Consider the following 24,718-nt stretch of genomic DNA (forward strand, 5'->3'; position numbering starts at 1 on the left):
GGTGGGATATTAGTTGCTATTCTTTTTAACCTATCAGAAAGGAAAGAAGGAAAGAAAGAAAGAAATGAAAGGAAAAAGGAAGAAAGGAGGAAAGGAAAAAAGGAGGAAAGGAGTGATGGGTTCTAATCTGGTTTGGGGAGGTTTTTTTTGGCAGCTGAGTACCCACCTGAGAAGGTTGTAAAGGGGGCACCCTCCCCATTGCTACACAATTCCTTCTTGGTAAAGCCCTCTGCATTTCCCATAATCAGACATATACTGATATACAGGGGTGCCCAGGACCTGGGACTCAGAAACAAAGCACTGTGGGGGCTCAGATGCAATATGCTGTTTTGGGAGAGCATGAAGATAAGGGTGCCAGGTATAGGGCCCTCAGCTGGCATGGAATTAGTGGAATGCAAGTTCTTCCCTCATCCCCTTCTTAACTCTCAAAGGAGAGAAAATGTTAATGCAGGTAAACAGAGAGGGAAGGGATAAAGGGACAGAGAGTGATAGTCCTAGGGCCACCAGCTAATGATCTACTCACTTTTTCCCAGCATTGGGCTGTTGCCTGTGGGAGAAACAGAAGAGATGAGTGAGTTGTGCTGTTCTTAGACACTTGAGAAGGGTTGGAGATGTGGGGGGGGTGGGCAGAGATATTCAGGATTTTTGGTGTTTTCTTTTATAGCAGTCCACCCCATAATCCACTACCAAGCTGCAGAGTTAGTATAGGGCTGCCCCAAGACCAATGGGATGGACCACTTTACTCTTTTGAAATACCATCCAGGGAGTCTTGGACCAGGTTGGCACAGTAACCAATGGACGCCGATGTCAAGTACTCACCGAAACTTGGTCTGCTGAAGTTTATGAACCCCAGGGATCTGTCTGTAAACTTCATTCAGCTGGAAGAGAATAAAAGAGAGGGGAAGTGAGGTTGTCTCCTTGGGACAGTCTGGCACAGTAAAGACCACCTAGAGCCCTGTTCTCACAGCTGTCTTTGCACTCACTGTCCCCCATGCCTGAAATACCCTCCCTCTTCACCTATGCCTCTTAGAATCCCTGTATTCCTTTGACCCTTAGCCAAAGGAACCCTTGCCCCTTCTCTTCCCTTCCCCTCCTTTTTTCCTTTGGAGGCTGGATCTTCCTATCTCATCCAGATTGGAAGGGTAATGGTTACGCATATAGGTGTCATCTCAATACTGATCAGTATGAAAACTTTAAACTGTTCCATCTTTCTGACCTGGCCCGGTATGTCTCTCCTGGTAGCCCTTTATTCCCAAGGGCCTGTCCTATTGGTACCAAATTTAGTGCAGAAATCTGATTGCCTTTTGGCCTATTGTAGCTCAGAAATCCAGAACCCAAGCAATCCACCAGCCTCAGCCTCCCCTAAAGAAGGAACTACAAGTGGGTACCATCATATGTGACAGGTGGCCTTTCCTGGCTCCCCTCAACTGCTGGTATCCTCTTCTCTGAAGTTACCTTTCATCTACTCTGAACCTATTTAAATTCACCTACATCTCTCCATGTTGTCTCTCCTTTTAGAATGTAAGTTTATTGAAGGCAGGCTGACAGTTTTTACTTTTGCTTTGTATCCCTAGTGCTTGGCACAGTGCTGATCAAAAAGTTCTTCTTGTTGTGCTTGTCCTTTGTTTTTGAAAAGGAAATGATGACATGACTTGTAGTTGACTTTGATTTGAGTGAGGCAGGGCTGTGCAAGGTCACCAGCCTCACTTTCTCCTCCAGAGCCATCTGGGTCCAGTGACCAGAAATTCATCAGGATGACTGGAGATAACTCAGGATGCAATGGGAGACCCTGAGCCTTTTAGGCTAAGGCCTTTTCACTTAAAGGTACTCACTTAGAGCGAGGTAATGCCTGTTCAGTGAATAGGCCTCTTTAAGAAGTGAGTGAAGGGATGGCCCCTTCCAGCTCCATCAAAAAGTAAGCAATTAGGGGCGGCTAGGTGGGGCAGTGAGTAAGAGTGCTGGCCCCAGAGTCAGGAGGACCTGAGTTTGGTTCTGGCCACAGACACTTAACACCCACACAAAAAAAAATTGCCGTGTAACCTTGGGCAAGTTACTTAACCCCAATTGCCCTCCAAAAGGCAAAAAAAAAAAAGTAAGCAATTGATAAATGTTGATTAATTGATTGAACAAAGAATGGACTCCCTAGTCAGTGTCCTCTTGGGGTAAGGAAATATACCCAGGCCCTGGAGCAGAGTTTCTAGGGGCTCGGACCATTCATTGAAGCTTTACTTTTTTGGAAAATGCAAATGGTAGATTCCCTCACAGGTTACCCCCTCTTGTGGAGGACTCCAGAAGAGTCCTAACCTTGAGTTAACTCCTTCCCACATACTCTTTTCCACCTTCTCCTTTGATCTATCATATTCACCCTTGCCCAAAGATTCTCTATTATTTGCCCTCCACTGGACATTGCCCTTAGCCTTACATTGTCTTCCACTTCCTGGCGCAACTGTTCACACTCCCTAGTATCAGGTTTCAGCAGGTTCTCAGTGCAGAGGCGGCCAAGGCGCAGGGATAACCCATATGGGACTGTGTGGAAAAAGGATGGGTTATGTTGGCACTCTTTCATGGAGGCCACTACAGAGTTTCCAGTGCTTAGAACCCACAGAACTTTGTTATAGATAGATAGCCTGGTAGAATAGCAAGCCTGGTGTATTGTGGGCATGGAATTGTTAGTGTTCAGAAATACTAGTATGGTGAGAAGAAAATGGAAGTTGTCTCTTAGAACCCTGTCAGATGCCCTGATAAGGGATTAAGATGAGTGTCCCTTGGGCCCCAAGATTTAAAGCAAGCAGTATCCATAGTACCACTGCTCAGGAGGCCTTTCTGAGGAGAGCACCCCATGGCCATGCCTCTTACCCAGTTCTTTGGGATTGGCAGCATGGGTGGTGATGCCAGAAGACTGTAAATTGTTGATCTTCCAGCGGACCATGTCCCGGCCTTTCAGATTCCCACTTCGTACCATTGGTGTATCCAGGTGGTCCGAGGCCATGAGGTTCTCCCTTAGTACATAGTGATCTTCCTTAAAGCCCACCATGTGTCCTGCAGGAGAGGCAGGGGAATTTCAGTACCAGTACCACCCTTACAATGTCCACCGAGTACAGTGCCAATACCCCCTCCTCCTTATACCCAAGGATACCAGACCAGGAAAGACACCTGAAGTCATTGATTTAGCTTCCATCATCCTGAGATTAATTTGTCATACACTCTGGTAATCACTGCTCCCTCTTCCCCTCCTCTCCCTCTGCCCTCAAGAAAGTGCAAGGCTACAGCCAGAGCTCCATTCTCCCTCACCCTCCCCATACCAGTACTCAGTCAATACCTTTGTTGCAGCAGGGGAGCAGGGCCAGACAGGCCTGTGAGAGAGACAGAAGGAACAGAAATGGAAGGAGGCTTAGTCACCTGAGCTGCTCCTAACTCTGGGTTATCTGCTTCTTTTAGGGCCCTGTTCATGCATCAGGGGCAAGGTGGCTACTCCTCTCCTGAGATGCCTAGTAACATTAGATGGTGGCAGGGCCTGAGGGCTGTGGTAGGGCAAAGGGAGTATAATAAATTACGATGGCAGAGGTGGACAGAAAAATGTCTCTAGAGGTCTTGTCCCACTTCACTTATCCCTTGCCTGGTCTCTATCCTATCATAGTGACCTCCATTCCTTTCAGGTTATCACACCTATTCTGATTCCCCTTTCTTCCCTTCCCAGGTTTCACCCCTTAATTAACCAGTTCAGCTCTATACTACTGCAACAATACTGAGAGACTTCAGAACTCTGATTAAAGCAGTCACTAGTCACGCTTTCAGGAGACTGAGGGTGAAGCATACCTCTTGTCTCTTGATGGTAAGATGGTGTATTACAGGTATGGAATGGGGAGCTCATTTTTAGATGTGGCCAATATGGTTGTTTTGTTAACTGTACTTCATTGTTACAAGAGAAGATTTTATTGGGGGTAGGGAGTAGTCCTTGGGAAATGACAGCAATGTGAAAATATCAATAAAACATTTAAAAAGAGAACCCTCTCTCTTTCCCCTTGAAATGACCTTGTATTTTCTATGTATGTATTTTTTAATATCCCTAGAGAAGGAAGGAAGGAAACAAACATTAAATTGCTTATTATGTACCAAGTACTGTGCTAAGTGTTCTCTTTTTTTTTTTTTTTTGCTTTTTTTTTGGAGGGCAATTGGGGTTAAGTAACTTGCCCAAGGTAACACGGCTAGTTTTTTGTGTGGGTGTTGTGTATGAGGCCAGAACCGAACTCGGGTCCTCCTGACTCCGGGGCCGGTGCTTTACTCACTGTGCCACCTAGCTGCCCTGTGCTAAGTGTTCTACAAACATTAGCTCATTTGAGCTTTACAATAGCCTTAGGAGGCAGGTGTTATTATTATTATCTCCATTTTACAGATAAAGAAACTAAGGCAGAGGTTAAGTGACTTGCTATGGGTCACATAGCTAGTATCTGAGGCCAGATTTAATTCAAGTCTTCTTGACTCCAGGCTTAATGGGTTGGTTTTTTTTTGGAGGGGGGAAGGCAAGGCATTTGGGGTTAAGTGACTTGCCCAAGGTCACACATCTAAGCGTGTCAAGTGTCTGAGACCAGTTTTGAACTCAGGTCCTCCTGACTCCAGGGTCAGTGCTCTATTCACTGTGCCACCTAGCGGCCCCTAGGCCTAGTGTTCTATCCACAATATGTGCCTATTGTCTTCCTTGACTATCTTGCATGATCCTTGTATTCTTAGTGCCTGGCACAGCATCTGGCACATAGTAGGCATCTGATGAATGCTTCCTGATTGACAGACCCATGGATGGATCTGTGTGGATGCAGCCTTCAATGATGCAGATTGCAACCTTTCCGCATCATCACATCCTGAACATTTTATTGTCGAATCCTTTTACTCCTTTTCCTGTCACTACTCTTTCCTTGACAACACTGGACCATTCCCTCACTATCCCCCCTCCTCTGCTCTTACTTGAGCTGTTGAACAGTGCTGGAGGAAATCATGCAACCCAGCTGATTGGGTCCACTACAAACTGATTTTATCTAATCTCAACTGGGCCCTTGCTATGGTAAGGAAATATTTTTACTCTTCCCTAACTGATTCTCTAACTCCGGATGGCGGCTATTCTAAGCCTTTTTTCTCTCTGCTCAAGCCTCATCTATCTACTTCCTCTTCCTCTACCTTCTCAGCTGACTTTGCCTCATATTTTAATGAGAAAATCAAGGTTTTCCCTGTGAGCTCTCTCTTCTCACCTACATCTCATAACCTCTTGACATCATCCCTCCTTAACTACAGTCTGATAGAGATGGTCCTTCTCCCTACCAGGCCAACCTTCATATGCTTGATTCAATCCCTTCTTATCTTCTGGAGCAGAATGTCCCCATAATCATCTCCACTCATTCTCTAATTTTCAATCTCTCCCTATCTAACTGGTTCCTTCCTCACTGCTTGAAAACATGCCCACGTCTCCTTGTTCTTCACAACAATGATAAAACAAATGGAAAACTCTTGCTCAGCATCCTCTCAGGTTATCATTCTATAACTTCTCTCTTTCTCAACCAAACTCCTAGAAAAAGATGTCTACACTCACTGCCTCCACTTCCTCTCCTTAATGATTTGGTTTCTAAGTTCATAACAACTGAAATGGCTTTCTCCAAAGTTGTCTATCATCTCTTACTGACAAAATCTGAATCTTATGGCCTTTTCTCAGTCCTCATCCTATTTGATTCTCTGCAGCATTTGATCTTCTCTTGTCTTGCATACTCTCCTCTCTGACCCCAATCTACTAGGGTTTTCCTGACATTGTTTTCTCTTGGTTCTTCTGATTACTGCTTCTCAATCCCCTTTGCTGGATCAACCACCTAAATGTGAACCTCTCCTAAAGCTCTTTGAAGGCAAGGGACATTTTTGCTTTTTCTTTGGATCCCCAGCACTTTACTCAGTGCTTGGTACATAGTAAGTGCTCAATAAATGCTTACTGACAACATGACTAATATGAAAATGTATTTAATAGGAATGTATGTAGAGCCACATTATATTGCATGCCATCTTAGGGAGGAAGGGGGAGAAAAATTAAAACTTACAGAAGTGAATGTTGAAAACTAAAAATAAATTAAAAATAAAATAAATGTTTATTGATTGGTTGATTTATTTACCCCTTGAACATATAAGCCCTTCACAGCCTGGCCCCAGCTACTTTTTCAGATGGATTACATATTATGCCTTTTCATTTACTCTAAGATTCAGCCAAACTGGCCTACTGTTCCCTGTGTCCAGTTAGCCTTCTCTCCTTACTTCTGTTTCTTAGATTCCATAGTTTTCTTTAGGACTCAGCTAAAATGCTACATTCTATTTGAAACCTTTCCTGATCTCATAGTTGGTAATGTCTCCGTTCCATCTAACACTTCCTCTGCTTCAGGGGATCTTGTATTATCTTTGCATATATTTAGTATATGCTCATATGTGTACACATGATTTCTCTTGGTTAATTCCTTGTATTACTAGAACCTAGCATAGTGCCTAGCACACAGTAGGCCCTTAACAAATGCTTCCTGATTGATGGATTTGTGACTTGATCAGTATGGACACAGCTTTCAAGGGTGCAGATTGCAACCCATCTACACCATCACATCCGAATGACTCTTGTTCATGTCCTCCCATCAATCCCCCACAGGTGTCTACTCAATGTAGTGGAGGCTTTCCTCTAGCTCTGTTCACATTTCATGGCTACCAGTGGGACATGTGGCTTGTCCATTGGTTATTCCTCTCTCGTTATACTGTCTACCTCCTTTCTTAGTGTTACATCAAAGAGATATATCTATTCTACCTCATTGCTGCCATTTTGGTTTTTTTTGATAGTCTCATGTATGCCCATATTCTGTAACCAGTCAGATTTGATTTTCTTAGAAGGCAGGCCTATGTCTTCCATATCTCCATATAACCTGGCACAATGCTAGGCATCTACAAGTCACCCAAAAAATGGTGGTTGGCAAATTGATCAACTGATTGATCTGGAACCACATGTAGAGACAGGGTAAAGCTGAGACTCAAGTGAGTATGGCTCAGCAAAGTGGATGAGGAAGGTAAGGGGAGTTAGGGATGGGGAAGGGGGCTTACCTTGCAGCAGGCGCAGTACTTCCAGCAGAGCATTAGCAGCAGGGCCAAGAGCAGAAGAAGGAAGATGAGCAGTGGGATGAGCCACCAGAAGTTTCCAGGAGGACACTCTAGGACAGGGGCAGACACAAAAAGTCATGGTACAGGGGAGGAATGGGAAGGAGAGAGCCACGAAACAAAGACTTGGAGAACTGCAGAATGTTAGAGACCTTGGAAAACAATTCTTTCATTTTATAGGTAAGGAAACCAAGGAGTAAAGAAGGAAGTGACTTTCCCAGGTTAATCAAGAGTGTCTTTGGGGAAGAACAGAAGGCAATCAGCTTCTTTCTGGGTAACTAGATAGACTCTTTCCCCCATCCTGCCACCCTTCCCACTTGGGATGGGAGCTCCTTCCCTTCCTTCCTCTCTTTTGGCCCCAGATCTAAGTCATTTCTCTCCATGGGCCTACATGGCACTCACCTTTCTTCTTATGCACAAGGACAGTGCTGTTGGGCCCAATGGCTTCATTCCCTTCTACGGTATAGCTGTATGTGCAGTCGTCATCCTCATCACGGAAGGAACAGTATTCCAGAACCTCTTCCGCTATATTCACCACAATATTAGATAGACTCTCTAACTATGCATCCTGCCCCCACCCTCTTGCCTCTTAATTCTTTTCCCAGGGATGGGAGAAGGATGAGAAGGAAGTAAGTGAGATCCCAGAGAGTAATGAAGCAAAGGTCTAGGTCTAGGGGGGAATCTGACTTAGTTAAGATTTCCTGAGTGGTTGGGAAAGGCAAGAGTGGTCTGACTTCCTAGAAACTACCCAGTGGGGTTGTTCTGGTCATGCTTTGAGGAAGGCATTCCACTCTAATAAGGAGGACCCAAGGCACTCAGCTGAGCACCTAGCTTTGTCTAGGGCCATTCTGAGAATTTTCCTGGTCTATAGGAAAGAGTTTGCCCATCTCTAGAATATTATGTGCCACTATCATTTACTTTCCCAGCCTCTCTAGGGTATGGTCACAGCTTCTCTATTACCTTTCTTCAGCTCCTCCACCATCTTCACCTGGAAGTTACAGCTGGCACACTTCTGCCCCTTCTTCACACCTGTGCCCCAGGCTTGGCATTGAACACAGGAACGCAGGTCCTCACATACCCCTAGGAATGCCTGAATGGGGAAGCAGTCAGAAACAGTGCTGGATGGGTGAAGAGGCTCCTTGAACCCCAGAACCACCTTCCAGAGAGGCTTTCTGACCCTCTCCTGCCTCCCACACTCCAGCCCTACTTCTTTGTTTCTTCATTTCCCATACCCACTCCTTCCCTCTGCCCAGTCCCATTCTGTGCTCACTGCGGAGTAACTGATCTCACAGGTGGTATCAGTATAGAGGGAGACTTGGTCACAGTGGCATCGTCCACACTCACATCGGCCTCGCCCATTACATATGCCCTATAGAAAGAGGATTCATTACCTTGATGCTCACTCAGCAACCAGAAAGGTCCTAGTTTGGCCAGAACCCAGTCATCTTTTGGGAAGAGGACCTTTCAAACCTCCATGCCTTGCCTTCTCAATCTCTCTCCAGAGAGTGGCAAAAGTTGGTACAGTCCTCTGATGCTTTGCCCCAACTTGTAGCAGATTCCCAATCTCCAACCCCAAGAAATATCTTCTATTCATCCCATCAATATGGCCATAGTGATTGTGACCATCCAGTTCCCAGTCCTACCCCATTGCTGTCGATGCAGGTGGCGTTGCTGAGGGGACACTCACAGCTCTTTCCTGTCCAGCCCTTTTCACATACACACTGGCCCATGGAGCAGCGACCCCGGTCTGTAGAAAGTGGGAAGAAAGGAAAGCGGAAATCATACTCCAGTCTAAATCCATCCAGAGCCTGGGGTAAGGGCCATCCATCTATTCATGTAACCACTTAAAATTATCTAGTGTCTGTTATGTCCAGACGGTTCTCTGCTAAAGGCTATGAGAAGATATAGAATATGCCTATGCAAAGTGATTGCTGGGACAGGGTAACTGTCTTGGCACTGATTTGGAGGATGGGGAAATGTGCTTCCTTCCAAGGTGGCTGGCTTAGTTTTTCCTCATAGAGGTCTGGAAACAATCTTCCCCATACTTCATGATTCTTTCTTTTCTTTTGTTTTATTTTTTTGCTTTTTGGAGGGGGCAAGGTAGGACGATTGGGTTATACTTCATGATTCTTTATGCCATTCCCAGAGTCCCAGTGCCTTAAATTCCCCACCCCCCAACCCCATCCTTCAGGGGCAACTTTCTTTTCTAATCCCTGGGAAAACATGGGAGGTTATACTGTACTCTATATCACTGATATGCCCCATCCTGCCCTCTCAATACCAGTATGTCTATTTTCTGTGCCACTACCCAATTTCCCTAGTTATTTTTGTTCCCAATGAAATTCCTAGTTATTGTCAGAGTTTCTGGCCTTCAGGAGTTTTCAAAAAGCAAGACCTCTCTGACAAAATAATTATGTGTTAAATATGTGCAAGAAGAATTCAGAGAAGGAAAAGATTGTTATTGGTTGGAGTAATGACAGGAGGCTCCACAAAGGAGGTGAGACTAAGAACCAAAGAATATTATAGCTGGAAGTGACCTTCAAAATCACTAATACTAAGGTTTCTTAACATTTTTTGGTCAAAGACCCCTTTGATTGTTTGGTGAAACCCTTCTCAGACTAATGTTTTAAAAGCATAAAACAAAATAAATAGGATTACGAAGAAAACCAATTATATTGAAATATAGTTATAAAAATATATTTTAAAAAACCCCAAAGTTCATAGGCCTCAGATTAATAACCCCTGGTCCAATCCCTTCATTTTATAGAGGAGGAAATTGCCTTGTCCAAGGTCACACATTAGTTAATGGTAAAGCCAAAAGTAAGCTCAGGCCTCCTAATTCCCAGTCTGGTATGCTTGAGGTAGGTCTTCCTTGAAGAAAGTCTGGGGCAGGGGAAGGGGCCACTAAGTGGTGCAGTGAATAGAGCACCAGCGACCTCAGACACTTGACACACTTACTAGCCGTGTGACTTTGGGCAAGTCACTTAACTCCAACTGCCCTCCAAAAAAAAAAAAAAGAAAATCTAGGGGGTGACTAGGTAGTGGCTAGGTGGTGCAGTGAATAGAGCACTGGCCCTGGAGTCAAGAGGACCTGAGTTCAAATCCAGCTTCAGACACTTAACACTTACTAGTCGTGTGACCTTGGGCAAGTCACTTAGCCCCAACTGCCCTGCCTTCCCCCCTCCAAAAAAAAAAAAAGCAAGAAAAAAAGTCTAGAATTTGAATCAATGGTCAAGACCATAGTTGATACAAGATCCTAGTACTTAGCTGACTGCCTTGAACAATTTGATAATTGTGTTTAGTTGAACTGAATAGAAAGGATATAAACAAAACTTCACAGGAGAGGAAGTAGAAGTAGTAAATATGTTCTTGAGAAAACATTCAGCATCAATGCTAGTTATAGAGATGAAAACGAAAATAAAACCCATTAACTGGCAAAAATTGAAAAAAAATATATACATGCACACACACACATGCACACACGCACACACACACATACACATAAAACCTAAGGTTGGCAGGACTGTGAGGAAACCAACACACTGCTGATGATCATGCAAAGTGATATCTTTCTCAAAAGCAATCTGACTCTGCGTAATATAGCCACCAAAACAGCCACACCATTTGACCACATGGTCCTGTAGCTGGGGTGGTAGAAGTGGTGGTAGTGGAAATAGTACTTCATATTTTTGTAGCCCTGTAGTGGCCATATGGGCTGTGAGGAAATGTCATTTTCCCAGCAACCTAAATGGCAGATATAGATCTACATTTCAACTCTTTAAAGATCCCTGATTTTATTTTCGTGTGTGTGTGTGTGTGTGTGTGCCCTAAACTAACACAGATCTCAGTCCTACCCCATTTCTTCTTTAGTCTTTAGGAATTTCTGTGAATGAAAAAAAAAAGCACCCCAAATGGACAGCCTTCTGGTAATGAACATCTCCGGACTTAACTAGGTTGGTCCTTGGACAATTGGCACAAAATCTCTTGATAGGTCTGTACTCAAAACCATTTCTGCTTGGTAGGACCTACTAAAGTATAGCTGGACTAGGTTTTGAGAACCCAAATGTCACCTCCACACCAGAAGGACTATGAAGGAAATAAGAGAAAGGAAGAAAAAATCTATTTGTACAAAGATGTTTATGGCTATCATATTTATAATAACAAATGACTAGAAACAAAGTAAAGTCCCGTGTCTGGGGAATACTGTACTGGGACACTTTAATGTATGAAAAATGACAAATATGAAAAAGGTATGACTGTGTAAAATGTCCACAATAAATAATGTAAAGTTTAAAAAAGGACCAAAATTACTATAATTACATACTGTAAACACATAAAAATCATATGTGTATGTGTAATAAGTATATGAATACAGCCCTCTTTCATCAGCAAGGGCTGTTGGGAAATGTAGTTTTCTCAGTTGGTAGGAGACTAAAAGTTTGAGAGATGTGGGAATCATACAGGAAAGGGGAGCCTGGGAAACTTTGAGTCTCTGCCCAAAGGTGGATGGAGGTATGGATATAGGCCAGCATGGGGAGTTGATTGGAAGTGAAGGGCAGATTGACTACAAAATTGACTATAATTCTGAGAAATTGGAACTTTGTCTGGCTCACTTATTGGTTTAGGGAATGATCTCTCTGGTCAGAATTTGTTATTTGCCTTGGATCAGGGAGTAAGGAACCTGCAGCTTGAGGGCACATGTGGCCTTCTAGGTCCTTGGGTGTCACCTTTCGACTGAGTCCAAGTTTTACAGGACAAATCTTTTTGTTAAGGGGATTTGTTCTGTGAAGTTTGGATTCAGTCAAAGAGTCACACTTGAGGATCTAGAGGGTCATATGTGGCCTCAAGGTTGCAGGCTCCCCATTCCTGGGTACTCTTCAGTGCTGCCTGTGAAATTATACACTCTTCACCTCCCCCCCCCCCTTCCTGCCCTGCCTTATTACAACCTGGCAAATCAACATTACATTATTTACCCTTTGGGAGTTTTCAGTTCTTTTTAATTTGCAGTTTAAAGCTTTATAATGGATTTATCTAAAGATAAACTGACATTACATTCTGAGTGTTAGCTATAGAGGAATGAGTAATAAGGGGAAATGTAGCTAGAGGAGATTTTTTCCTCCAAATATATTGTAGAACAACGAAGTCATTTTTTGCTCAGTGGATGTGGAAGGCAAAGATTTCTTCTCTGATCCGGGAGCTCTGCAATGACTGAATTCTAGGAATTTGGGGCATAACTATCTCCCTGAATTGGTTGTGTGTGGGGGGAACAAAAGTGAACTTGTGACACCAGTTGCCCTGGACTTTAAAGATCAATATTTTGAGCCAATATTAAGCTCTTTGGTGACACAAAGGTGTTTTATATTTGTATTGACACATATAAATGTATCATCACTATAACTGGGAGAGATTATAATATTATCTATTAGCTGCTATCGATATCTGTATGTATAAATTTAAGGCAGAAAGGAAATAAATCTGATGAAGTGAATCTAGTCACTATAGACAAACCCTCTACAGGTACTCTTGATTCTCAGTTTCCTCATCTGTAAAACGAGGGAGTTATTCTGGAAGCTAAGATCTGTTCTACATCTGTAATCCTTGGGTCCTACTTCCTCCCACCTTCTTCAACAAATTGCTCTTATAATCATCTCCTCTTTCTCTCTGGTTTTCAATCTCTCCCTACCTCTCCACTACCTGCAAACACTCCAAAGTTTCCCTCTCCTTAAAAAAACAAAGCAAAACAAAACAAAAAAACAACACAAAAACCCCACTCAAGTTATTATTGTATATCTTCTCCTTTTTTCAGCCAAATTCCTAGAAAATGTTATCTACATTCATTGTCTCCATTTCCTCTCTTCTCAATCCTTTGCAATTTAGCTTCTAACCTCATTGCTCAACTGAATTTGTTTTCTCTAAATTGTCCACTCATCTCTCAATTGCTAAATCTCATACTTCTTGACCTCTCTGTGGCTCTGGACACTTCTGACAACTTCGCTTCTTGGCTGTTCACTCTTCTCTGGGTTTTCCTGGCACTGCTCTCTCTTGGTTCTTCTAACTGTCTGTCTCCTCTGCTGAATCATCATCCAGAGTATACCCCCTAAATGTGGGCATCCCCTAAGTCTCTGTCCTGGATCCTCTTCTCTCTATACTCTTGTTCAGTGACCTCGTCAGTTCCTCATGAGTTTAATTATTATCACTGCTGTTGATTCCCAAATCTCTGTATCCAGCCCCAGTCTCTTGTCTTGAGCTCCAGTCCTGTTTCATCACATTCCTAATGGACATTTTGAATTACATGTCCCTTAGGCATCTATAGCTCAACATGCTCCAAACAACTCATTGTCTTTTCTCCCAAAGCCATCCCTCTTCTGAGCTTCTCTATTTCTACTGAATGCAGTCAGTCAGTTGATAAGCATTTATTAGGTGCCTACTAGGTACCAGACATTTTGCTAAATGCTGGGGAGCTGCCCCATCACACAATCATTTACAAACAAGATTGTTATTGCTGTTGTTTAATCATTTCAGTCACGTCCAACTCTTCATGACCCCATTTGGGGTTAGGATAAACTGGAGATAATCAACAGAGGGAAGGCACTACTTTTGAAGGGGAACGGAAGAAGCTGATTTGTAGAAGGTGGGATTTTTTATCTGGGACTTGAGGGACACCTGGAGAAGCAACAAGGAGGCCACTGTCACTGGGTCACGAGTACGTGGGGTGTTGTAAGATGTAAGAAGACTGGAAAGGGTCACATGGGGAGCTAGGGTATGAAGGGCTTTAAATGCCAAAGGGAAAATTTTATTGTTTGATCCTGGACATGGTAGAAATCCGCTGAAGTATACTGAATGACAGTCGGCTTCAGGAAGATTCATTGGATAGCTGAGTAGAAGGCGGGCTGGAGTGAGGAGAGATTTGAGGCAGGGAGACCAGGTAGAGCAGGCTGGATATGAGGTGACGAGGGCCTGCACCAGGGTGGCAGCAGTGTCAGAGGAGAGAAAGGGCCATATATGAGGGAGGTTAAGGAAGGTAAAATTGACAGAACTTGGCCACAGATTACAAATGGGGGCTGAGAGAGAGTGAGGGGGAGAGGATGATGCTTAGGTTTTAAGCCTGGGAGGATGGTGGTATCCTCAACAGAAATAGGGAGGTTCTCAGGAGAACATTGTACAGAGTAACAGCCACAGTACAATGACTTTGATGGACTTAGCCCTTCTCAGCAATGCAAGGATCTAAGACAATTCCAAAGGACTCATGATAGAAAGTGCCATCCACATCCAAAGAAAGAACTTGGGAGTCTGAATGCAGAGTGAGGCAGACTATTTTCTTTTTTGTTGTTGTTTGTTTTGTTTTTGTCTTTCTCATGGTTCCTCCTATTTGTTCTAATTCTTCTATACAACATGACTAATGTGAAAATATGTTTAATAGGAAATGTATATGTAGAGCCTATATCAGATTGCAAGACATCTTGGGGAGGGAGGCGGGAGAAAATGTAAATCTTACGGAAGTGAATGTTGAAAACTAAAAATAAATTAATTTAAAGAAAAAGAAATAGGCTCTGAAGAAGGGAGGGTTTGAGTTCAGTTTTGGACTCAGGGAGCTTTAGAGGTTTACTGGACATTCAGCATCTATGACAGTTGATGACACCACCAAGTGAAATAGTATAGAGGGAGTAGAGAATAGTGGCCAAGACAGAGCCCTAGGAGACATCCACCTTTATTGCATGTATCCTGGATGAAGATCTAGCAAAGGAGACTAAGTAGATGCAATCAGGGGGCAGCTGGGTGGCACGGTGAATAGAGCACTGGCCCTGGAGTCAGGAGGACCTGAGTTAAAATCCAGCCTCAGACACTTAGCACTTACTAGCTATGTGACCTGGGCAAGTCACAACCCCCAATTGCCCTGTCCTCCCCACTCCAAAAATACCCCCCCCCAAAGAGAGAGTGGGAAGAAAGGAAGAGAAGCATAAAGACAGTCATCCTAAGAAGTTTAGTTACAAAGGGAGAATAATAGGGGATGAGAGCTAGTGGGGATAGATATATCAAGGGAGGGTTTTTGAGGATGGGGAAGACACGTACATCTTTGTAGGCAGGAGGGAATGAGATAGAAGACAGGCAGAGACTGAAAATAAATTAGAGGATGGTGATGAGGAGGGTATAATCTGCTGAAGATGAGAAAGAATGAGATCACTTGTGCATTTGGAGGGGTTTGCCTTGTCAAAGAGAACGGTCACTTCTTCCTATGAGACAGGGGTGAATGAGCACATAGGGGCAAAAGGCATCTGGGTGATATGAGATCAGGAGGGGAGAAGATGGAGCTCTCTGTGGATGGCCTCAGTTTTATTCAATAAAATATTAAGCAAGGTTCTCAGATAGAGAGTGAAAGAAATTAAGTATTCTGGGAGGTGGAGGTAAGGAAGGGGGAAAGGGAGCCATGGGAGGTTTCAGGGGGGATAAAAAGTTTTAGAAGAGCCACTGTGTTGAGTGGGAGAGTAAAAAAAATTTGTTGTTCAGTCTTTTTTTTTTTTTAAAGCAGTTGGGGTTAAGTAATTTGCCCAAGGTTACACGGTCAGTTATTTTGTGTGGGTGTTAAGTATCTGAGGCCGGAACCGATCCTGGGTCCTCCCAACTCCGAGGCTGGTGCTCTTACTCACTGTGCCACCTAGCCGCCCCTGTTCAGTCTTTTTTCAATTGTGTCTGATTCTTCACAATCCCATTTGGGGTTTTCTTGGCAAAGATCCTGGAGTGGTTTGCCATTTCTTTTTCTCCAGCTCATTTTGCAGATGAGGAAATTGAGGCAAACAGGGTTAAGTGACTTGCCCAGGGTCACACAGCTACTGTCTGAGGGTGGATTTCAACTCACAGAGACGAGTCTTCCTGACTCCAGGCCCGGCACTCTATCCACTTCACCACCTAGCTGTCCCAGTAAATTAATTAGGTAGGCATAAAAGGACTGCTTTGCCACAGTGAGGACCCAACTGAATTTAGGTAATATAAATTTACAGTAGACCCAGGTCACATGATTTTGTGATTTTCTTCAGTTTTTCTCATCAGTGCTTGAGTATCTATATGTCACTCAGATTTGCAACCTCAGGATCAACCTCAAATCCTCATTTCTTCCCACTATACATATCAAATCAGTTGCTAAATCTTGCTGCTACATTCACAGTATCTCTTACCTCTGACTCTTTTTCTCCATCCCCATTCCTACCATCACCCTAGTTCAGGTCTTTACCACCTCTTACCTGGATTGCTGAAATAGCCCCCTAATTGTTCTTCCTCCATATAACTGCTAAAGTGATTTCCCTAAAACACAGTCATGATCATGTCACTCCTCTACTCAATAAACTCCAGTGACTCCCTATTACCACAAGGACCCAGATAGGGCTTCTCTGTTTTATGCTTAAGGCCCTTCATAACCTGGCCTGAACCTAATTTTTCCAGCTTTCTTACATAGTGCTACCCTTTGTATGCACTATAGTCCTGACAAGCTTGGCCTTCTTATTATTCTTCACATATAACTTGCCTCCTGTCAAGTCAGCAAGCATTCATGAAGGCGCCTACTATGTGCCAGACACTGTGCTAAGCACCAGGGATACAAAGAAGAAAAAAAACCTCTGCTCTCAAAGAGCGTCCAGTCCGGTGTAGACAGCTGTGACATCTTGTGTCGGTTTACACACACACACACTCACACACACACACCCCCCCCACCCATCCGTGCCCCCAAGCCCCAACTGTGACCTCTTCGAGGGCTGAGACTTTCACTTTTGTCTTTGCGCCCTAAATCCCAGCACATTGTAAGACCCTGATTAATGATAGTTGTTGATATATTGATTAAAGGAAGGAGTGAAGGGAAGGAGAAAAGGGAAGGGAAGAACAGGAAAGGAAGAAGCATGAATGAATCTGGTTATGGAGAAGGGGGTTCAGGCCTTTTTTCTCATTCTGATCCCCTGTCTCACCCTTGACCCCCACTTACCATTGCACAGGAAGCCTGAGGTTCTAGGACACTGGAAATTGTCGTACTCGCAGAACTGTCCATCGTAGCGTCCATCTCCATAGCACACACAGCGCCCACACTGGCATTCTCCTCGCCCCGAGCAAACCTTGTCCTCCCCATCCCGTATGCAAGGCTTCGTGTCACTCTGGGAGCCCGTGGAGCAGTTACAAGCCTTGCCACTCCTGGGAGGGACCAGGGAAAGGCCGACTTTTGGAGGAGCCGTCCCTTTTCTTCTCTCTCCCAACCCCTACCCTTTCCATCTCTTTTTTCCTTCCTTTGTCTGGCACACCTTGATACTTCCAGCATTGAGACCTCTTGGAGTCACAGACTCTGCCATCCCCATATTCTTTTCATCAAGGTCAGGGTAACTCTGGGAACCTGGGCCTCCAGTTGCCCCACCCCTGACACTCACCAGCCCTCCTTGCACATACAGTGCCCACATGTGAAGTTTCCATTGAAGTTGCATTTGGCTGACAGAGGCTCCTGTTGCTGTAAAAGATTGGGGTGTCACCCTTTCATGGGACTTGGCTGCCTGCCTGCCTTGAATGACATTTCTCCTGAAGGAACTAAGCCCAGAGCCAGGGTGGCAACAGGCAGTGTCCCCATCCCCCATATGAACTGTGGTCACTAAATCCCACCCCACCCTCCTTGGCTCTCAGCTCCATGGGTCATTTTTCCAAATATTATTCTGATTTGACAGTGTTCACTACCTACCAGTTCACAAGGGCACACATCGCAGATGATGCTGACATCAATTTTGAGCCCATCAGAGAAAGAGGGCTTTAGATGGATTTCTCCTGCCTGATCCTCAACAGGTAGCTGGCACACATGCTGTCCGTCCACTTGCTCTGCAGCTCGCAGCTGCACGTGGTAAGTTCCCTGTAATAACAGAGCCCCATCAGCCAAGATCTCCTTCCCCCAGAGGTCAAAGGGAGCAGGTATACATGGACTGCTTGGACTTCTTCTGGAGAAAAGGGAACTCCCTGCATACTCTTATTCTGGCTTCTTAGCAATACTCCATTCTGCCTAAACCCTACTGCTCGTGGTTCTCTGAAGTTGGGTTGGGGGAAAGAACCACTTGATATCTCCTCAATCCTGGAAAATAACTTGATTCAATTTAGGAAAGAAAACCATTACAACCTACTCTTTTTCAGGGCCTGAGTCTATAATAAATCCCTGCCCTAACCCTAGGGTCAGCAGGTCTCTCACATGCTAGTCCAAATGGAAACATACCACTTCCCCTCGCTTGATTTGGAAAGACCCAGTCTTCGTCTTCATGTATCTTTTGGAGGTGACTTCTGTCCGCAGGCCCCGGGGGGCATTCAGAGCTGTGATATGCAAGTTGGACCTGATACGCTGGTGGGGAGGTATAGTGGATAGTAAGATTAGGAAGCAACAACCCTCATCCTACCCTCTCTAATTAAGTTTGTGGATAAAGAGTGACTGGCTCTCCCTATCCTTTTTCTTTAGGGGCAGGGAGATTCTGGCCACCTGGGCCCCCAGTTGCCTCACTTCCTGACACTTGCCAGTTCTTCTTGCACACATAGTGCTCACACATTTATCTTTATCAATAAGTATTCCTAATCACCCAAATGAAAACAGTAGATTCAAATGTCTATCAGAGATGACATACCACTGAAGCCTACATGATGCCTTTAGCAGGTATCAGAGCCTCCCTCAAGGCAAGAGAGATTGGGGGTGGGAGGTGAGGTGGGGGTGGCTTTCTTTGAATACTATTGCACCCCTGGGTCCCAGACTTCACATAATTAGAATGAAGGTGGAGTGAGCAAGGCTAGGCCTGATGAGGGATCTCAGCTGAGAGCCAGCCCTTCAAAGACAGAGAATCAGCTCTGCACAGGGATTTTTTAGGGAGAAGTAACTAGGAATGATAATGAAGGTGAAATTTGTGTCCCTACCCTTAAACCCCATCTTTAACTTTGACTGTGAGCCCCTGGCCCTGTCCAACCATGTCCCATGTTGGACTCAACCACAGTAGGTTGGTCCTTCTCAGGTCCCAAAGTTTCAAGTTCCTCTCCTAATCCCAAACTCCTTACATAAAAGGCCTCTTCAAGTAGTTCCACTATGTTGGCAGAGTCCTCATGCAACAATCCCAGAGAGGATACTGGGAAATAGGTATGCAGCTTCTGTTTTAAAAAAAAGGAGAAAAATGAGAAAAAGATGATGAGGAAGATGAAGAACATAGAATGATAGTCTCTGCTGATTGAGAGGAATCTTAGTGGTTACTTAGTAGCCACCGGGAATGAAAAAGATCCAGGAGTCTTAGTTGATTACAAACTTAATATTAGTATTTTTTTTTAACTTAGGAACTCAAGTAGAAGGGACATATGGTATCTCTAATGAGGGAGGAACCCACAACAGTCCCTGAAGATTTTAGGAATGGTTCTGCTCTCAGGACTCCTACACATGTATGCACACATACACATGCACATACCTCGTAGTAGCTGAAGGAGTGGTTGGTGACAGCAAAAATGGGGATGATATTATACTGGGCAAGCAGGCGCACCAGAGTGGGAACTGATGGGTAGTCCTGCTGATTGTACTGAGTGTAGGTGCCCGTGGAGTCCAGGTAGCAATGTTCACTGTTCCGCTTCATGATGCCTGCCAGCACGTTGGCACCGTCTGCCTCATAATGGAAGGCCGACTCTGTGGAGAACACCAGCAGGTGGGTGCTGTCTTCCCTCCAGCCAATGTCCTTCTGGGGAGGGGTAGAGAGAAGCATACCTATTTAAAGGTGCCCTCTTCAGCCTTCCAGAATAGTCCTGAAGCAAGCCCTGCTTGCTTGCTGCTGCATGAATGAATGCCGCTGAGTCTCCCAGAGAGTGGGAAATACCCGTCTCTTACTTAGCTAGAACATTTTACAATACCAGTGTTAGAAGACAGGAGAAGCCCATATAGCTAGCTAGCTATATGATAGCTGGATGGTACAGGGCCTAGAGTCAGGAAGTCCTGAGTTCAAATTCAGCCTCAGATACTTCCTAGCTGTGTGACCCAGGGCAAGTCACTTAACTGCTGTCTTGACTCAGTTTCCTCAACTGTAAAGTAGGAATAATAATAGTACCTACCTCTCAGTGTTAATGTGAGAATTAAATGTGATAATATACTACTTCAAGTTTTGCCCATCTTTAAAATCGGGATACTACTGGCTACCTTAAAGAGTTGTTGTGGGGATTAAATAATTTAATGCATTATTATTCCCATTCTACATCTGAGGAAACTGAAGTTGAGAGAGGTTAAGCAATTTAATTCTCAGGTTCATATAGCTAATGAGTCTGAGCAGGTGGGTGGTGCAGAGCCTAGAGTCAGAAAGACCTGAGTTCAAATTCAGCCTAAGATACTTACTAGCTGTGTGACCTAGGGCAAGTCACTTAACCTCTGTCTGACAGTTTCCTTGACTGTAAAGTGGGAGCAATAATAGCACCTACCTTTCAGGGTTGATGTGAAGATTAAATGAGATAATATTTGTAAAGACCTTAGCACAGTGCCTGGAACATAGTAGGTATTTAATAAGTGCTTAGTGCCTGGAACATAGTAGGTATTTAATAAGTGTTTAGTTCCTTCTTTCTTGAGGCAAGATTCAAACCCAAATCTGGCACTTTATCCACTGGGCTATCTTGTCAGCTCAACTAACAGTTTTTCAAACTGTTCAGGCTCAGTACAAAAGTGACATAGTCTGATTGTAGACCATATTGGGCATAACCTGAAACCATCGCCTGATCATCACCCCCAGAGACCTTCCTATCAGAGCAGAAATTCTTCACTTTTTTGTGTTATGGATTCCTCTGGCATTCTGGTGATGCCTATGAACCCCCTTCATGGAATAATGTTTTTAAAAGCATAAAATAAAATATATAGGATTACAAAGGAAAATACAGTTATCTATTAAATACAGTTACCAAAGTATTACAAGTTTTTGATGCAATGCTAGTGTGCTATAAGAAATGATGAACGGGTTGAGCTTAGAAAAACGTGGAAAGACTTGCATAAAATAATGCAGAGTGAAACAAGCAGAACCAAGAGAACTTTGGATACAGTAACTTGTTCAAAGAATAACCGAATAGCTAAGCTATGAACATACAAATCAACTATGAAGGTTTTATGACAGAAAATGCTATCCACCTCCAGAGAAAGAACTGATATATGGAAGTATGTATTGTATGGTTCCATATATATATATCAAATGTTGGCCTTCTCTCATGCGGGGTTAGGAGGGAAGGAAGGAGACAATTTGGAATTCAAAATGTAACAAAAAAATAAGTAAAATAAATATAAGATAAATTTAAAAAATATTACATGTTCCAAGTTCACAGACCCTCTTGAAATCTGTCTGTGCATCCCAGGCCTTAGAGACCTCTCCACCACCTACACAATGATGCTCTGTGTTTTCCTTCTTCCCAAAGAGGCCCAGAGACTAAGAACGGGCCTCTCAGTGTGCTCTGAAGCACTTGCCACCCAGCAGAGAGGGGGATGGGATAGGCATGCACAGACTGGCAGCACCCACACTGGGCTTACCGTGCACACAGCTGTCTGAAGGATGGCATCAAAGCCACCCTCAGGTGCATCTAGGTTGCCTGAGATGCGTTCCCGCTGCAGTTTATTCCGGAATTCTTCCAAATCTTTCGTCAAGCTGATAACGTTCTTGAAGGAGAAGGGAGGGTCACTGTTGGGCCAGGGCTCCTTCAGCCTTGTGGGGAGGACAGAGACATCAGGTGGGAGAGGGTCCAGAGCTTTATGTCTCCTCCCAGCTCCGTAGAGGAGCCCCTCCCTTCACTCCCAACAACTTCCCTTATTTCGTCCTTCAGTGGGGTGCATAGGAACTGGAGAGCAGAATACCATGCCCTCATGCCTCTTCCTTGTCCAGCATAGCCAGTGGGGCCTCATTCAACCTGATCTCTAACTGTTATGGGGCAACTGAGGCTTTGTCTCAAGATGCCAACATGACAGTGCTTTTTCCTCTAAGGGTACTGAAATAGGGTGGGATATGTTTTATCCTTCTATGCTGGGTAGGTGGAGGACCTCCAGGATTACCTGAGAGGAAGCACTGCCTTCTTCTACCTCCTGCTGGCATCATGGAGGGAGCTCTCCTTTGACTAGCCCTGGGTTGCCGCCCCATGAGCATCCTCTCACTGGCAGATTCCTTTTCCAGCAGAGCTCATGTTGATGCACCTCTGGGAATGATCTGACTGGGTGGGATAGGGGTAGGGTGGGTCTGCCCATGGGACCTGGGCTGCCTTACATTCCAGGGGTAATTCTTCCCCACTCTTAAATGAACTTGTACCAAGTGGTAGAATTCTCAGGGCAGGCTCACTTACTTGTCCGGCCTCATGTCTGTCTGTGGGACGCTGACTTTGTCCACAAACTTGCCGAAGCCAATGGTGTAGTCGCTTGTGAGCTGGCTCAAGACCCCAGCTGGAGACACAGGACAATGAAGAGGGGACAGGGAAATCCCTTGGACAGAACCCTGCCCCCCGTTTCCAGCAGGACAATGGGCCAGGGTTACAGAGTTGGAATCCTGGGCACCAAGGAGGCCCACTCAAGGAGGAGACCGGCTTTAATGGCAATTCCTTGACACCCTTGGGGGAGAAGAGTGGGGAGTTTCGTAACCCCAGGGAACACGTGCCTATGCACGGTCTATATTTCCATAGCTGGGGAAGGAAACAGCTGGACACATTGCCAGTGGCCTGGCTTCCTGGCGATGTGCCTGGCCTTAGTGGTGACGCTCATCCTGCCCTTGCTTTCAGGTGCCCTGACATACCCAAGTTTTGGCCCATCTGCTTGAGGTTAGCGAGATCGTCGGACATGGAGTAGGAGAAGTCCATGAGAATATACAAGTCCACAGGGCTCTCGAGGGGCTCAAACACCTGAAACTCAAAACTTTGCTCCTCGCCGGGCCTCAGCCGTAACTGCATGGCTTGGGGGGACACCTGGCTTTTCTTTAGGGTGGTGTCAATCTCAGTATTCTGCCAAGTAGAACATGTATAGGATAGATGTATAGATGTGTGCAAATGCATAATGTGTATGTGCACACACATACATATACACACATATAGAGACATCCTGGATATGTGTACCACAGAGAGAGGGAGACACGTGGCTTGAACATCTCTCTCTGGTGCCCTGGCTCCTGGCATTCCAGCAGGTATCACTCACTCTCACCTTGGCCCAGCTTCCTTCTCTGGACCCAGCTCAAAGTGACCCCCTCCTTTCCCATAGATGATCAATCTCCCCTTCATCCCCTCTATGGCCCCTGTGGAAAGCTGCCCAGGGGCCTCTAAAAAATGTCACAGTTATAGATGAGGAAATTGAGGCCCAGAGAGGTGAGGTGTCTTGCCCTGATCAAGGTCACGTTGGCAGGGAAGAGCAGAGCTAAGCTCAAACCTAGCTCCCCTGACCCTGTTCCAGTGTCTTTTCTTTTTTCCCTAGTGTTCTTTTCTAAACCATTTTACAGATGGAGAAACTTGGACCCAGGAAAAAGAAATGACTTGCCCATGATCATCTGACCAATTAGTAACAGAGCATGGGACTAGGCCTAAAGTCTTTCTCCCTAGGCCAGGGCTTCTTCTACCAGATTAGGTTTCTTCATCATCTCAAATAAGTATTGTGTAAAAAATAACTTTTGAACACCCCCTAGGGAAAAAGGTAGGTGCTATTATTATCTTTTCCATTTTACATATGGGGAAACTGAAATCAAGAGGTGAAATGGCTTGTCATAACAGGTGGGAAGTATTTAAGTCAGAATTTGAACTCAGGTCTTTAGACTTTATCTGGTATTCTCACCCACTGTGCCACCTGGTTGCCTCTGAGGCTATGATTCCTTATTTCTAGGCCATGACCTCACTTTAACACCCCTGCTGACTCCTCATCCCTGGCTCTCACCTCTGTGATCTGGAAGCTGCTTTCCTTGAACACAACACTTCCAGCCTCACAGCCCATGGCCAGCAGCTCTTCTCTAGTGTTACAGCGACGGTCCTTGAATGTCTAGTCAGTGGAAGAATGGAAAAGGCAATAGGATAATTCTCAGTGTCTCTTGCACCCTCAATCTATTTTTTTGTCCATATACTTGGTTTTGGCCTTCATGTGATAACTTCCCCTAAGAGCTGTAACTAGGCCCAGACAACCAGGGCTTTGTACCAGGGCATCTGACCCTGGAGTGAGGGTGCATATATCCCATACCTCAGTCCTGAGCCCAGGACCCTCACACAGGAAGCATGATTATGTTTACTCTCCTGGCCTGGGACTGATATATCCCCTTTTGGAGTATACACTATTGTATCCATTTCTTTTCTGGGGCTGGAGGCCCAGGGCTGAAGGAAATGACTACTGCAGAACTTTCCTCCACTATCTCACCTGGCCTAGGATTTCTCAGTCTCAGAAGTTGGAGAGGTGGGAACCAGGCAGAGTGGACCAGACTCTCTGGTCCTGGTGTAACTCCATCTGGCTGGAGAGGATTGAACTCTGTACCTGAACCATAATGAAGGTGAAGCCTGGCTTAATGAGGGATCTTGAGGTCTTCTTGTACTGTGGGTGAGCACCCTCCCTGGCCTGGCCCACCCT

General features: G+C 44.8%; 1 protein-coding gene across 8 annotated transcripts in view; it reads right to left on the reverse strand.

Annotated features, from left to right (window-relative positions):
• Positions 1-24,718, reverse strand: part of ITGB4 (integrin subunit beta 4) — a 46,737-nt gene that overhangs the window by 14,906 nt on the left and 7,113 nt on the right. For 6 of the 8 annotated variants that reach the window (XR_011166117.1, XM_069076381.1, XM_069076382.1 and 3 more), the window contains exons 4-23: positions 24,041-24,142; positions 22,920-23,124; positions 22,477-22,573; positions 21,677-21,848; positions 19,599-19,862; positions 19,201-19,290; positions 18,380-18,502; positions 17,861-18,025; positions 17,559-17,635; positions 17,126-17,328; positions 8,802-8,905; positions 8,429-8,527; positions 8,119-8,248; positions 7,561-7,683; positions 7,105-7,211; positions 3,320-3,353; positions 2,857-3,039; positions 2,423-2,526; positions 820-878; positions 524-547 (exon numbers count right to left, since the gene is read on the reverse strand). Coding sequence is in view for 7 of the 8 variants with exons in the window: in XM_069076381.1 (XP_068932482.1) it covers positions 524-547; positions 820-878; positions 2,423-2,526; positions 2,857-3,039; positions 3,320-3,353; positions 7,105-7,211; positions 7,561-7,683; positions 8,119-8,248; positions 8,429-8,527; positions 8,802-8,905; positions 17,126-17,328; positions 17,559-17,635; positions 17,861-18,025; positions 18,380-18,502; positions 19,201-19,290; positions 19,599-19,862; positions 21,677-21,848; positions 22,477-22,573; positions 22,920-23,124; positions 24,041-24,142 (2,465 nt within the window). In the remaining variant the exon portion in view is untranslated. Of the gene's footprint in view, positions 1-523; positions 548-819; positions 879-2,422; positions 2,527-2,856; positions 3,040-3,319; positions 3,354-7,104; positions 7,212-7,560; positions 7,684-8,118; positions 8,249-8,428; positions 8,528-8,801; positions 8,906-17,125; positions 17,329-17,558; positions 17,636-17,860; positions 18,026-18,379; positions 18,503-19,200; positions 19,291-19,598; positions 19,863-19,888; positions 20,112-21,676; positions 21,849-22,476; positions 22,574-22,919; positions 23,125-24,040; positions 24,143-24,718 lie in introns of those variants that run through there. The other 2 variants (XM_069076385.1, XM_069076386.1) reach the window with 2 other exon arrangements.

This window comes from Petaurus breviceps, unplaced genomic scaffold (genome assembly GCF_028583685.1).
Source record: "Petaurus breviceps papuanus isolate PSGF00001 unplaced genomic scaffold, PetGlider_PUasm1.0 90925, whole genome shotgun sequence".
In the NCBI taxonomy this organism is placed as follows: Eukaryota; Metazoa; Chordata; class Mammalia; order Diprotodontia; family Petauridae; genus Petaurus; species Petaurus breviceps.